At 37.7% G+C, this 16,811-nt stretch overlaps 1 protein-coding gene across 1 annotated transcript in view; it reads right to left on the bottom strand.

The window, feature by feature from the left end:
* PTPRQ (protein tyrosine phosphatase receptor type Q) overlaps positions 1-16,811 on the bottom strand; it is a 287,252-nt gene that overhangs the window by 226,971 nt on the left and 43,470 nt on the right. The window contains 1 exon segment of the mRNA XM_043967695.1: positions 9,771-9,943. Within this exon segment, the coding sequence (XP_043823630.1) occupies positions 9,771-9,943 (173 nt within the window).

Below are 16,811 nucleotides of genomic sequence, written 5' to 3'. Positions count from 1 at the left end.
TGTTTTTTTTTTTGCAACATGGCTAATATGGAAGTATGTTTTGCATGACTTCACATGTATAATCTTTATCAAATTCTTGCCTTCTCAAGGTATAGAGAGGAGAGAGAATTTAGAACTTAAAATTTTAAAAAATGAATGTTATAATTTCTACATGTAAATGAGTAAAAGAAAAGAAAAAATAAAACTAGAACATGTCTTGATTCATTGTATATACTTTTTATTTTATAGCCTGGTTATCAATTCATAATTGGGTGATTTTCCTGATTTCTGAGAAAACATATATGTAACTCAATTCACTTCATTTCAATTCCACCAAAACTAAGCAAATTCTATGTGCAAAGCACCTTGCTAGGTGAGGATGAAAAGGGCATAGTCCTTGCTCTCAAGGCTCAAATTACTAGGAAGATATGGACCTTGCACAAATAAACATAATAAAAGACAATGTGATAGTGTCTATGGAAATGTTCAAACAAAGGGCTCTGAGAGAACCTCAGAAGGGAAATACCATTTTTAGTGTGGGAATGTCTTTAAGGAGTAGAGGGCACCTCAGCTGGGCTTTAAAGAAAGGATTTTTAAAAAATTAATATGATGGCATGATTTTTAGGTACTGGGAAATGATTTATATGAGTGTAAAACAGAAATAAAGGCAATATGAAATCAATGAATAGAAGAATCAATAACAGAATAGTAGAGTAGTAATAGAATTCATTTAGCTGAAGTGTAGCTACAGTAATGTAGAAATGTAGAATAGTAGTAGAATTCACTTAGCTGAAATACAGATAGTTAAGTGGCATACATGTGGAAAAGTATGTTGGTGCCTTGTAGAAGATTTTTAAATGCCCGTTTAAGGTATTTGTGCTTCAAAGAATAGGTAATAGGGAACTAAGGGGTTTTCAAGCAGGAGGGTGAGACAGGGTAAGATATGGACATTAAGGAAATTATTTTTTGCAGGTGTTAATAAAGAATTGAAAAATGGAAATATATGCACAAAGGAGGGAGACTGGATTGGAGGCCACTGAAATTGCTCAGGCAAGAGGTGATAAAAGCCTGGGTTAGAGCAGTGGCTTTGTGAGTGAAGAGGAGGTAAAAAGGTAAAAGGTGGGAGAGACACTAGCTGGGTAGAATCAACAGAACTTGATGAGTGATTGATGTGAGCTGTGATAAAGAAGGGAAATTTAAAAATGTCTGACTTTTGGAACCCAAGTAATTGAAAAGATGGTGCTTCCATAGCAAAAAAGAGGGAAATACCAGACTTGGAAAAAAAAGATAATGTTAGTTCAGTTCCAGAGAAGTTCTAAGAACTTTTATTTTGGAGTGTCTGAAGCCCTAACTGCTGAGTGCCTACTTTGTAGCTGTATGATATCAGGGCAGCTGTCATAATTATATTTCATTCTACTTCCCTATCATCTCCTCACCAACTACCTTGTCACTTGAGAAATGCCATCTATGTCTACCGCCCCAAACCCATTTTCCAAATCAATACTACCATGACTACTGAAAAAAAGAGTGTTTCAATCTCTTTCCTACATTTGTTTTCTTTTAACCATCTCTCTAAATTTCCAAACCAAAATCCCCTTTCTTAGCCACCACTTCCCTCAGTCTGTTGCTTCCCTCAATTAGAATGCAAGCTCCTTGAGGGAAAGAAAAGTTTTTGTACTCATTTTGTATCTTAAGTACTCAGCACAGTGCTCAATCTATACTAAATGTGTAATATATATTTAAAATGTATGTGTTGGGGCAGCTAGGTGGGGCAGTGGATAAAGCACTGGCCCTGAATTCAGGAGGACCTGAGTTCAAATCCAGCCTCAGACACTTGACACTTACTAGCTGTGTGACCCTGCGCAAGTCACTTAACCCTCATTGCCCCACAAAAATAAAATTTTAAAAATTTAAGATGTATGTGTTAATTCATTCAATCTTTTGATGTACTGATGGGATATCCAAGTTGAGATTTCCATTAGAGAGCTGGAATTCACAACCAGAGTGCATGAGACAAATAAGATATACCACATATATTTGGGAATTATTGGAAAAAGATGATAAATAGCAGAAGCCATGGGGCTAGTTTAGATACACAAGGGAGGGTAAGAAGAAATATAAGAAAAAAGGAACAATGAGGAGCTTTGGGGAACACGATACCTAGGAGATCAAGGAGAATGTTAAACCAATGAAGGAGTATAAGTTTGATGCTTACTATCTGTGTGATGTAATTTTGGTTTTGTTCAGTTGTTTCAGTTGTGTCTGACTCTTCATGACCTTTTGGGGGGTTTTCTTGGCAAAGACACTAGATTGGTTTACCATTTGCTTCTTTAGCTCATTTTACAGATGAAGAAACTGAGACAAATAGGGTTAAGGGACTTTCCCAGGATCACACAGCTTGTAAGTGTCTCAGAACAGATTTGAACTCAGGTTTTCCTGACTCTAGATCTGGCACTCTATCAATTGCACAGCACAGCACAGCTGCCAGTACGACATAATACAAGTCATTTAAATTCCACTGCTCTTGGTTTTCTCATGTTTAAAATAAAAGGGTTGGACTGGATGACCTTTAGAGTCCCTTCTGTCCCTAAATCCATAAAGCAACAATTGACTCAGAAATAAGATTCAACATTCAACAAAGGTTAAAGAAAGGAGAGGAACAAAACTTATGATGGCAATGCCAGAAAATCCCTCATCTTCTGAGTGTCTTAAGATAAATTACTGTAGTTTTGGTAAGGTGGCTTAGTAGAATGGGAAAAAAATGTCGGACTCTAAGACTGAAGACCTGGGCCAAAGTCCTAGACTACTTTTGGGACTTTGGGTCACTCACTTAACCTCTCTGAGCCCCAGGATACTCATCTATATAACTGTATTCCCAACTTCCCAATGTATTCATGAGTTAACATATGTAAAGTGCTTTGAAGTTGTAAAGAACCAAATAAATGTCACCTATTGTTATTTTATTTAACCAGACAAATGAGAATGAATCTCATTCATGTGATTTGTTTATAATTGCAAAGTACCAAATAAATGTCACCTTTCATTATATGTAACCAGAAAAGATGGAGAAGAATCTCATATAGTTGAATCTCCATAGTTGTAAAGTGCCAAATAAATTCACCTATAATTTAATTTTTTAGGAAAAATGGGGATTAATTGCCTTTATGTGGCTTATCCATTATTGAAAGATTATGGCAAAGAACTATAGTTAGAGAACTCTAAAGATAGAAAGAGTACTTAGAGGTCTTCCCCTACTCTGGTTTCTGCCATGCCTCCACAGGCAAATCAGAGTAGCCTGAGCCACAAGCTCATAACTCAGAGATACTCTGGCATTCCTGACTATATAACCAATATATTATGTCTGCACCACACAGCTGTGTCCACTATCAATCAATCAACTATAGAGGCTCCACTGTGTGCAAGCACTCTGCTAGAGGCTATGAAGGACTGGAGTGAAAAGAAGGAATTTTCCCTGAAGGGCAGGTTTTGCATGAAAATTCATCATGATTTTACCCCAAAGTAGTCAATATTGGAAGTCAAATTCTAGCAGCCAGTTCTCTTAACAGAATCCAGCATTCTTCCCTAATGACCATTTTAACCTAACAGTTGCTCTGAATGTTTTCAACTGCCTCTATTCCCCAAGGTGTTTGGTATCCATTGAAAAGGCTCTGCCAATAGGTAGGGAGATGACTCCCAACCTTGATTTCACCAGAACTCAGAGTGTCATCCATCACTTCTAGGGCCATCATGAAATTTTCATTTGTATCTTCAGTCAGTATCTATATTCCAAATTTTATTATCTAAACTATTCTGAATAATTCCAAAGGATTATAAGAAATACTTTTAAAAGGAAAAAAGGTTGGAGTGTTAGCACAAAGGAAAGGATAAGGATAAGAGCTGTTGGTGTGTTGAAAAATGGTTGATTCTTAATGGAATTATGAGCCAGGGATAGAAGAATTCCAAAAGCAAAAAAGTAATTAAAGGAGTGGTCCTTAACTTGGGGTCTCTGAACTTAAAAAAAAAAAGGATTTTCATAACTTTATTTCCTTTGTAATCCTTTATATTTTATTTTATGCATTTTAAAACATGATTCTGATATTGAAGGAGTCCGTCCATACACACACACACACACACACACACACACACAAAACCATTAAGAACTCCAAAATTAAAGAATATGCTAACACCTACAATTTGGGGAGTTGCTGATTGAGTTGAAAACAAACACAATATTTCTGTGAAAGATCTTGATATATATGACCAAATAGATGTTGGTAACTGGAATATTATTGGTATAATTGTTGTATTATCATAGTAAATCTTATTTCTTATTATTAATCTTTAGATTCTTTCATCATAGTTTGATGGTTCTATAGGTGTTTTTTTTTTTACTAGTTTTGTGATTTCAATAGTATAGGGAACAGTCTATTAGAAAATTTACTACCAATGAAGGTAGACACTTAAGCTTCAATTTATTATCTTGGAGAGTTTCTAGGGCACTGAGATGTTAAGTAATTTGCCCAGGGTCACATAGCCAGTATATGTCACAGGCAGGTCTTCTTGAGTAAAAGGCCAGGCTTCTATCCACTATATCATGTTGCCTTTCTGACCCTATACTCTTTAAAGTTCTGCCAACAGAATACAGACAGGATCTACCAAGCTGGAAAGACCTCAAATACCACCTAGAGACAGACTTTGCTGTACAAAGACCAGCCTAGTTAAGTACAGAAAAGGCTTATTGCCAGAATGTTGGCTACCAGATAATGAATTATTTTGGCTCTGGAGATCCACAAAACAGAAAAATATGTAGTAAACAGTCATCAGTCCTCTGTGGCTTCTTCTAAGAGAATACTGATATTAATGGAGTAGTAAAAATGGAGTCAGAAAATATGAATAAATGAATGAATGAATGGATTAATTAGTTAATGGAAAGCATTTGTGAATGTTTAGTATGGTTCAAACCTTGTATATGTATTGAGGATACAAATACAAAAATTAAGATAGCACCTGGCCTGAAAGAACTTGCATATAAGAAAACAATACACATACAAGAATGGTGGCTGAGAAGTTGGTTTTTGTTCAGGGAAATGAAAGGAAGGTTGAGTGAAATTATAGAGCGATTCATTGCTAAATCCTTTACCAAAATGGTCGCATTCATTTAACTACTGTTTTCAGAGTGAGAAGTAGAAACTAGTAAGGATTTGGGGAAATACACACTCATCAGGATGGCATAAGATAGCCAAAGAATAGCCACGTGGTGGGTCTGCATCAGGCCAGAAATAGTGGAGGGTCACAAGTCAGAAGCATGGGGCCCTAGGACCAGAGCTGGAGTCCTGGGTTGGAAATACTACCTAAAACTCAAGAATATGACATGAAGATGTCTAGGAAGTAGCCCATTTAAAGTATTAATGTAACTGTTAGTTCTCTGAATTTAGTATCATTCCATATGATGATCAATGAATACAAACAGTATTCAGAAAACTGAATTCTAGCCATATTGGCATTATTGCTGTAAATGAAAACAGGGGAGATTAAATCACAATGGAATTAAAGAAGAACTCCTAGGCTTTCCTTGGAGAGATGAACAAAGGAGCTTTTCAAGAAGGCTTCAGCTGTATCAATTCAAAAAGCCCCATAATCCCGGGGAGCAACAACAAAAGGAATGGCAATGCAAGTTGTTCAGTGTTTTCTCCAAGGATAAAACCATGTCCATTTCTGATGCTGAACCATTTAATGGTGCCCTGGACTTTGGCAGTGAGAACTTCCTTTTCCATATCTTCAGTGGCTGTGGAGCAGGCAGGGGTTGCAGCACTTGCAGAGACAGTTTCTATGTCATATCTCCAAGATACATTTATTCTTTAAAAAAATGGCTGTTAGGGTCATCAGGTGGTTGGAGAGTAGGACCCTACTGCCCTGAGCCTCATAGGTATAGGATTTGGGGATGTCTCTAGCAAGGTCTAAGGAAATGTGATGGTGGAGGTTTGACTTGCCTGGCTTTTACCATTCTTGGCTCTTCCTCAGGACCCCCTTATTGCTTCATCTAGGTTAGTTTGGGCTGTCCCACTGGTGGGAGGTATTGTTGGTGATAGCAGGGATAGAGGTCCCCTTTGGCACAAAAATTATACTCTTCAGCATGTCTCTGTGTGTGTATATATGTATGTATGTATTCATGCATGCATGCATGTGTATACACACAGCAACATATACACACACGTGTATACATATACACGTGTGTGTGGTGTGAATATGTCATACATACAGATGTATACACACTTTATATATAAAACAACAGATTCAGCTGCTGGGTGGCACTATGGATAGAGCACTGGGCTTGGAATCAGGAAGACTCATCTTCATGAGTTCAAATCCAGCCTCAGACACTTACCAGCTATTTACCTCAGTTTCTCATCTGGAAAAATGAGCTGGAGAAAGAAATGGCAAACCATTCCAGTAGTTTTGCCAAGAAAGCCCCAAAAGGGGGTCACAGATAGAAGGACACAATTGATGCAAGTCAATAACAACAATAACGTACTCAACAAGTAACTAAGTTTGAAGACTTTCACTGAAAGAGAATATGCTACCTCCTAAGGTAGCCCATTTCACTTTGGATAGCTTTATAGTAAGGGTATTTTTTCCTAACTTTGAGCCTAAATTTGCTTCTTTGGAATTTCTACTCATTAAGATTCTCCCTTCCTTGGCCCTCAAAACCCTATTTCTTAATGTAGGGGTAAATTGCTCTTATTTAACTATTTTTAAATTGTTACTATTCTTTGGACCCAATACACAAAATATCTTATGACAGTCAAAGAAACGTCAACCAAAGTTTAAAAACAAAGTTGGTGGGGTATGAAGACCTATTAGACCTTTCATCTATAGACAAAAATGATCATAATCCTGATTCAATATTTCAAAGACGTATGATTTCATTAGTTTGTTCACATCTCTCACTGATAAAGACTGAGGGCCTCCTGTACCTTTATAGATGTGATCTGTGTGAATTGCTGTGCAAATTCTCCACCACCCAAAAAAGTAAACAATATCCATCACTTGGTGACCAAACATCTAAAGAAGTGACTCTCTGACCTCACTTAGTTTTGCCATGATATGACTGATACAGAGATGCTTGTTAAGATGACACCCAAAGCATTCTCACTTTGCCATCCCTAGCTCCACTCAAACAGATCAAGTGCCACCTTCTTTCTAAGATCCCTCCAATTGTTGGCATTCCCATTTCCCAAAGTTCCTTAGTATATTTTGTGTTTTCTTATCATATGCCTATTATTTTCTCTTGTACAATGTAAACTCCTTGAAGAAAGGGATTGTTTGCATTTTCATTTTTGAATCTCTAGGACCTAGTATAATGACTATCATAAAAGAGGCATTTAATAATCACTTATTGCATTGCTTTGCATTACACTGAACTACACTGAATGGAATTTGTTAGCACTTGCTAGAGTTTGTATTCCATTGACAAAGCCTTCAGAACCCAGGATCACCTTTATACCATTATAGGGCATTAGAATTAGATTTCAATGGAGGCTGTGTGGTATGGTGCATAAATCACTGGACTTGGAGTCAGAAAGACCTAGCTTTGAATTCCAACTCATACTATTTGAGTGACCTGAGCCAAGTCACTACTCTGGGCCTCATCTATAAAATGAGAGGATTGGACTCAGTATCATCTAACATCTATTTCATCTCTAAATCTATGATTCTATGAATAATAATTAATAATAACAAACTGTAAAACAGATAACAGTCAACTTGGAAAGTTTCCTAACAAAAAGCCATGATCAGAAATCAGGGATGGGTTTTGCCAAAGATTCAGAGATAAGCTACAGAGAAGAGTTTTTTATCCAAATAGGTACTAGATTAAATTCTCTTGATAAGTTATCTATACAAATAATCTCCAAAGTAGAGATAAGTTTATTCAACCTATCGGAAAGTGGTAGGGTGAGTCTTATCCCACCTTTCTCTATAAGAACCAATCTTAGGACTTACTCCAAAATTCTCTCACTCCCTCCTCTACTTGCTGGGCTAGAAGTCTACCAACATCTTCCTTTCTGTTCCTTGTGGGGCAGCCATAGGCTAATGTCATTTGGGCACCGGCATTTGTACAAGTGACATTAGGGAAATCTCTCCTTTTACTTCCTACCATACCTACAACTCATACCTGGAGCAGAGAACCTTCAGCTCTGTACCCTTAGATAACTATGTCCTCAAGAAGTGATCTGTAAGACACTCCCCCCGCCAGTTCCCCAATACATTTTTCATTTTTGTTTGGCAAAGTGAATTTCACAAGATGAACGGGCGTGGATAGTTTACAATCTGCCTTGCAGATCTCATTACATTATCTTTCCTAAATGCATCCTTCTTCTGAACTTCCTATTACTGCTGAGAGCATTATCATCCTTCCAGTCAGCCAAGTTCATATCCTCAATGCCATCCTCAATTCTTCACTCTCACAAATGTGACATATCCAATCTGTTCCCAAATCTTGATTCTGCCTTCATAACATCTCTCCTGTACATCCCCTTCTTTTCACTCACACAGCTAACACCATCATCCAGACCCTTATCATTTCTCTCCCTTTTCTGTTGCAAAAGGACCTTAGCCAACCTCCCTTTCTCAAGTCTGTCTCTTTTCTAATACAATCTCTACCCAGCTGCCAAAGTGGTTTTCCTACAGTGCAAGTCTCACTCTCTTACTCAGCAAATTACAGTGGCTCCATACTAATTCTATGATCACCTGAAATTTTAGAATGCATATGTAATAGTATTTTCATATAATGTAAACACGTAAATATAGTATATTGAAGATGTGAAACATACTCATTTTTTTTTTTTTACTGACAGAAGTGCATAGTCAAAAAAGCTCAGAGACCAAGGGCCAACACTAGCCAAATTTACTTCATAAGCTTAGGAAAGCAGTACGGTATACCACATAATACCAGAGATAATGAAATAAGAGGACTTGGGTTCAAATCCTGTTTCTGTATTAACTACATATTATATTATTTTGGACAACAAACCTAAACTGCTGAACCTCAGTTTTCTCATTTGCAAAATGAGGGAGGAGTTAAGGCTAAATAGTTTCTGAAGTCCCTTTAAGCTCTTGATAGAATTGTAATATTCAGGGATTTGGAGCAGGAAGGGCTCTTCAACATCATTTAGTCCTATCCCTCTCTCATTTTATAGATATTTATACAGCATTTTATGGTCATAGTCTTATTTTTGAGCCTTATGGCTACCATATGAAGTAATGCTACAATTATAATCACCCCTAAAAAACCTGAGGTCCGGAGAGATTTAGCAACATGCCCACACACAGGCCAAACATGTAGCAAGTAACAAAGCTGGGGCTTGAACTTAAGAGGTCCTGTGTCTACATCTAACACTATATACTTTGGACTCTTAATTTTTTTGTCTCCTAGTTCCTTTTGACAGTCTCAAAGTAATGTTTTACTTTGTTTTTTTTTAAGCGAGAAAATGTTTTAAGCCAGAAAATAAATGTTTGTAAATCCATAAAATAAAATAAATTGGTTATAAATGAATGTAGTTATATTGAAAAACAAAAAGTTAACAAAATGGATTTTTTGTAATCCATAGCCCCTTCGTTAAGAACCCCTGCTCTATCCACTAAACCACATAGATACTGCCTCTGTGTTGTGGAAGGCTTATTATATGTTAGATAAACTCCTGAATGTAGACAACAGGAAACATTTTTAAGACCCCCCCCCCCAAGGGCAGACCCAACCAAATAATCAAAGACAAATAAATAAAAATCAGTACCTCATCTTTTCCTGTAAGCAAGGTATCTTCCAAAATAATTCCTGTCTCTGAAATGAGCACTTGTACCCTATATTGACTAATGATTCCATTGGGTTGTCGTGGTTTCTTCCAAGTAATGCTTATTAGTGTGGCTTCAACTTCTAAAAGTTGTAAGTCAAATACTGCACTTGGAACTAAAATGAAAAAAAAAAAAAGAAAAAATGTTATAAGAATATATTCTAAAAGGCTTAGGTTCTTAAAGAAATATCTCACTGGACTATAGCTTTAAGCTTTTACCAACTCATGATTAAAAAGGAAAAACCAGGAAACACTGCCAGTTTGTGAATATCTAAAACAACATAAGAGTCTTCAAATAAAAGGCCACTTGAAAACTAATTTCTATGAGTTTTAGCAGAAGAATTAAAGAGGGAAGAGAATGAAATGCAATCACTTCCAAAACTCAGCATTCTCATTTGTTTAAAGTTCTTATTCAGGCCAAACAAATTAAATATTAATGAAAAAACTCATTTTGGTTTTGATCTTAACATTTAATTGAAATATCCAAGAGTTAGTAAAGTAATCATAATAAGAAGAAAGAAAAGGAAGGAGGAGGAGGAGGAGGGAGAAGTTGGGAGGAGGACAGAAGAGTTGGGAGGAGGAGGAGGAAGGAATTGGGAGGAGGAGAAGAGGAAGAAGGAGGAGAAGGAAAGAGAAGGAGGAAAAGGAGGAGGAGAAGGAGGAGCTATACATGAATGATACACACATATCTACATAGATATTGTTGTTTTTGTTCAGTCATTTCAGTGGTATCCTACTATTTCTGATTCTATTTGAGGTTTTCTTGGCAAAGATACTGGAGTGGTTTGTCATTTTTTTTCTAGCTTATTTTATAGATGAATAAACTGAGACAAACAGGATAAAGTGACTTGTCCATGGTCACACAGCTTGGTAAATGTCAGAGGTCTTATTTGAACTCAGGAAAGTGAGTCTTCCTGAATCCAGGGCTAAACTTCTATCTACTATGGTGCCACATAGCTGTATTGTATATGTATGTGTGTATATACATATACATACATACCTATGTGCACATATATGCCTATGTGTATATATGTGTGTAAATACATATACCTGTGTTATATGATTGACATCAAGAGTGACATCCAGAAAATATACAAATATAATGGGAAAAGTCTGCTCTAAATAATTAAAAATGAATACTATACAAAGGAAAATAGAGCAGAAAATGGGTATGAGAGGAGTAAATGCATAGGGAATGAGGGACTTTAGAAATGAACAGGAAGAAAAAATATAATCATGGAAAGGTGTGATAGAGAGAGGAGCTGGACTTGTCATGTGATAAAGATAATAAATGACAGGCAAGTGGCCAACATATTCTGCTGGTGTCTTCACAAAGTCAGGAGAAACCAAGAAAGGGCTTCTAGCATATGAGGTGGACCCTTGGACCCCTTTTCAGAGGATTATGGACAATAGGCTAATTGAATAAGTAAGTGTGGTTGGGTGGCCATGCACAGTTGGAGGAAACTTTCAAATCAATAAGTTCATAGATACATTTGAGTATTTCAGTAGTTGGGTATTGGAAAAAAGAACTGAACTATGCATGGTTACCAGTCCTAGGGTCTCTGCTCTGGTTCTTTCATTTGTCTAAGGGATCATGAGTGAGTCCCCTTAACTCCATAGGCCTCAGTGTCTTATAGATGAGGACATTATAAGATGCCAATCATTTCTAACTACTTTGTTCTACCTATTTAATTGGGTTATTTAAAGGCTGGAATGAGCTTTACCTCTTTGAGTAAGTTGAGCAAGCTGGGAGGAAAGAAACAGACATCAGGGGGAATGAAAAAGAAGGGAAGAGATATCAACAGTCCAACCATAAGATGTATTAGGTAGAAGTCAAGGAAAGCATGAAGTGGGCACAAAGAACACAGAATTTTTTAGAGAAAAGAAAGTCAAAAGCAATGGTATCTAAGCAATGGGAGGTGAGCTGTGCAGAGCCCTAAGTTTTTTCCAGGGAATGTTGAGGACCAGCTGTCATCTACAAAGGGGAACTTTAAGGGAAAAAGCCTTGAAAGCACTGAAAAAGCAAGTCATGATGGAGAAAGGGAGGAATAGAGAATGGGAAGCCAAAAAAGTAAAAAAAGAAGGGAAGGCAAGTGTGAGTTCCACTTTATCTGTTTGCCTTTCCTAAACAGGAGGAAGAGGGGACATTCTGAAAGAAAACCTCTGAAGTTTCTGGGATGGGAGGATGATGGGGGAAGACTCTTATAAGAGAAGATTTGCTTCAAAAGGAATAAAAGCAGCTGCCCAGAAAGAGATTATGTAGTGGTAGGGACTCTGGTTATTAATTCAAGTGGGATGAACCCTTGGGACATATTTGCAGTAATTCAAATCCCTAGAAGTAAGGCGTTTGATGTGAGCTTCAGATCCACAGAGACACTGGATTTATTTTTAAAGAACATAGTAGAAGTAAATGGGTCAGGCCAGCTGGAAGAATTTTCTGGTAATTCTGGTAAAGAGGCCAAGGATAAAGCCTCTGTTCACTGTCTTCAAAATGAAATAGGAGAGAGAGAGACAGACAGACAGACAAAGAGACAGAGACAGAGACAGACAGAGACACAGAGAAAGAACATTATAACTAAGTTATTGTGACAGTCATATTAATTATGCAAGCAAAAGTATCAGAGGTATTTCAGCTTTGGACTTATTAATGTTAATCAATTTTAATCAATAAACATTTATCAAGTACTTAATAGGTATAAGGCCCTGTGTTAAGCTGTGTTAAGTTCTGGACATGCAAAGATGAATAAAAAAAAATAAAAACTTCCTACCCTCAAGGAGCTTACGGTCTAAGCCATATGTTACAAAATGGTGGGAAGTGGGAGATGAGATCAAAAGACTATAAATAAGATAGGGGCAGCTAGGTAGCACAATGGATAAAGCACTAGTCATGGATTCAGGAGGACCTGAGTTCAAATCCAGCCTCAGACACTTGACACTTACTAACTGCGTGACCCTGGGCAAGTCACTTAACCCTCATTGCCCCACCCCCCCAAAAAAATACTTTAAGATAAAATATTTACAATTAGAGGGGAATGTAAAGGTGATTTAGTTTAATACTTTCCCTTTACAGAGGGGACACTGAGGTACCTGGGAAGGTCAAAGAAGCAGCAAGCACCAGAGGAAGAATATGAACCTTGGAAGTCTGATTCCAAATTCTGTACTCTTGGTTAATCATCCTCTGTCAGAAGCTTTTAAATTCAGAACACAGTAGAGTTATGACTGAAATAAGGGATCAAGGATTGTTATAAGTACTACTCAAGAAATCATCCAAGTGTAATGCATTTCAGGGAGACTATTTCAGGTGGGAAGATTGAATACACAGCAGTGCCATCTATAGGGGTAAGGACAGGAGGTGGGGAAGAAAGGAGGGAGAGTGAGAGGATGGAGAGAGAGAAGGGAGGGAGAGGGGGACATAGGAAGAGAGAGACGGAGACAGAGAGACAGAGACAGAGAGAGAATAAACACCATATAAACATTCTATGATGAAGAACATCTCAATGTAAGCTTTAACAGACCATGGCTCAATAAGAGGCAATCTAGCCAATCTAGGTTTTGAAGGCTCAGAATGAAAAGGGAGATGAGGAAATAAAACAACAGATCTGGAACATCTAAATAATAGCTTATATAATTTAGAATGCACTTTAAAGTTTCCAACGTGTTTTATCAATATTATTTCATTTTATTCTCACAACAACCCTGGAAAGTGGGTGCTATTATTATTCCTATTTTACAGAAGAGGAAATTGAGGCAGACAGAGGCAGGTGACTTGCCCAGGGTCACATAGCTAGAAAGTGTCTGAGGCAGGATTTGAATTCAGGTATTCCTGACTCCAAGTACAGGGTTCTGTTGATGGCACAACAGAGACCTAGGTCGTTACAAGGAGTAAAAAATACTGAGATTATTACTAAGAATCTTAGGTTTCTACTTAGATCAATGAGGGATTAAGTGACTTGCCCAGCATCACTCTGGCAGGATGCAGGAGAGGAAGGATCCTAATTCAAATCTTCCCATCTAGCTCTCTCCACTATATCTTCTGTGCTTTGGTGGTAGGAACAAGACAGTGAAAAACAATTAACTAGAGTCAAACTAGACGTGAAGCCATAAGGTTTTACTGAGAAAAGACAACAAAGAAATGTCTCAGAATAAAAATTATAATAATTGATATTCAAATAGCATTGGAACCATTTCACCTACATGACTTCATTTGATGCTGCTAACATTTTGTAATAGTAAACAAATTAGAAACCTCTAAGTGGATTAGAGTCAGGAAGACCTGAGTTTGAATCTTGCCTCAAACACATATTATCTGTGTGTCCCTGAGCAAATCACTTAATCTCTCTCAACTTTTGTTTTGTTTAGAAAATGTAGGTAATGAGAACACCTACCTCACAGGGTTATTGTCGTCAGTCAAAAAGCATTTGTTAAGATCCTACTATGTGTCAGACACTGTGCTAAGTGCTGTGCATAAAGATCAAAGCATGTAACCTGAACGGTTTACTTGGGTGTGACCACTGCACATGCTATAGCTTCTTGGAGCCACAGGTGAGAGTTAAAGTGCCATGTAGAAACCAAAGGTGGATAAGAAGCCCTCAAAAGAGTTCGATAAGCCCTCCTACCAGAGGTGCTCCTACTCCTCCTTGAGAATAGGATGTAAAAAAATTAGAAAAGTAGGAAGGGAACAGGTTATGAACTACAAACAAGGGAGTTTATATTTCATCTTAGTGGTGATAGGGGAAACACTAGTCTTTACTGATGGGGGTGGGGAGGTGACATGGTTAGATGCATGTTTATAGTGGGAATCAACTGAGATAATATATGTAAAATGCTGAAAACCTTAAAGTGCTAGATCAATGCTAGCTATTGTTATTATCCTCACTTTAGAAATAAAGTCTAGAAATGTGTTCCAGTACCCTTTGTATTATACCACAGGAAGGGAAAACACAAAAGAATGAAATATTTTGTGGTGGAAATCATGGCTCTACGGAGAAGTGTTTTCCAGAGTAGGCCTGAGTGTGCTGGAGCATCCTAAGCAAGCATTGACATTGATTGGTCTTTCCTCTTCCAGGAGAAGAACCAATGGTAATACTCTCACCATACATAGTATTCCTGACTATATGGCCCATTCCTTATGCATTCGTATGGTGAGAATTCCATTTTGGGAATCCAAAATGGTCACTCTGGCCCCTTATAGGTGGTGCAGTGGATGTATGGTCAGGTTTTAGAGTTAAGAAGATTTGAGTTCGATGCCAGCTCCACACATTTACCAGCTATGTGACTCTGAGCAGGTCACTTAACTTCTATCATCCTGTTTCCTGACTGTAAGTAAAAATGGGGAAAATAACATCTTCTATCTCAAGTTGTTGAGAAGATCAAATGAGTTAATATATGGAAATAACTTAATAGGCATGAAATAGATGTTTATTCCCTCTATTCTTTCCCCTTTCCAACTCTAACTTCTGTGAGTCTGTGATAGGGTAAAAGACCCATTATTGATGGAACTTTTTGAAATAAATTACATAATCAAGATTACAGTACAGTATTACTCTGGTTATTTGATTAGAAAAGTGAAATTATGATGAGAATTGAACTTGTACATGTGAAGTTTAAAATCTAACTGTGATGTCTAAAAATCACCTTAAATTAGAAGCTTTAGCACCAGTCTTTGGTCATTAAGCATTTATTAAAGTATATCAGGGGTTAGCAAAGAGAGAGAGGAAAAGTTGCCTTCACCTAGTTATCTAAGAGAGAGAATACCCTCCATTCCACTGGAAAAACACCTGTCAAACTGGAAGAGGGCAGTCCACACACACAGCTCCAAGTTAATTGGCTTGTCCATTGATTGACATGCTTTACAGGTGGTAGGCATAACTTCTGGATGCCAATCTGACCTTCAAAATCTCATAAAGGTCACCTCATGCTTTCTCCTCAAGGTGGAGCTGCCCTGATTCTCACAATGTCTTTCTCAGCAGGGTGGTGGTGCTCTGATTCTCACATACATCTACTTTTGGCCTATCATTGATTTCTTAATTTAATTTTAATTTTTTTTTTTTAAGAGAGGCAATTGGGGTTAAGTGACTTGCCCATGGTCACAAAGCTAGTAAGTGTTAAGTGTCTGAGGCCGGATTTGAACTCAGGTTCTCCTGACTCCAGGGCTGGTGCTCTATCCATTGCACCACCTAGCTGCCCCATTGAGTTCTATTTACAAATAAATGCCACCCTAGAGCTCCAAGGAAAGCCGTGACAACTGCCTAAAATATCTGGGCTAGTCAGCCTATAAATGCCCCCTTGTTAAGACAAAGCCAATGTGCAGTGAGCACAGTCCAGAAGGCACAGGGGTCATAGTCAAAGAGAGGATCTGGAAGGTGTAAAAGTAGGTTTGCTTCTACCTGCACCAGTGATAATGGACAAGGGGCTACAAAGTGATCTGGATCCATTTCAGCTGCATCCATTGACTCCTAACTCATACTGACCTGTACAAGAATATCAGGGCAATAATGTTTGCCCCTATGGCGCTGCTTGCTATGACCTATGCAGAAGAATGCTGCTCCATTCAATCAAGCAATCAACCAATTGAAAGACATTTATAACACACCTTTAGGGATTTATTAAGCACCTACCATATGCTAGACAGTGGGCTAAGTGCTAGGTATACAATGACAAGAAGAAAACCTCCCTGCCCCCAAGCAAGGGGCTTAAATAGGGCAAACAAATTTGTTTTCACTTACTGCACAAATGAAAGATTGATGTGCAAATGTCTTATTTATGATAACTTGGCCAAAGAAGAACCCTTGATAGAAGATCAGAGTGGTAAATGTGCTACAGATAGGTAACTGTGTAATTAGCAAGAATGACAGATAATTCAAGGGCCTTTCAAATCATAGGTTAGAACAAACAGGACCATAAACCTACCGGAAAGCCAAAAACTAAATGGGGTGTGCCTTTGGTTTGGTTGTTCAGATGTAGACAGAAAGAATGAGCAGAGAA

This window comes from Dromiciops gliroides, chromosome 5 (assembly GCF_019393635.1).
Source record: "Dromiciops gliroides isolate mDroGli1 chromosome 5, mDroGli1.pri, whole genome shotgun sequence".
NCBI classification, from domain to species: Eukaryota; Metazoa; Chordata; class Mammalia; order Microbiotheria; family Microbiotheriidae; genus Dromiciops; species Dromiciops gliroides.
The sequence above is the reverse complement of the archived record's forward strand: the minus strand, read 5'-3'. Positions and strand labels throughout refer to the sequence as shown.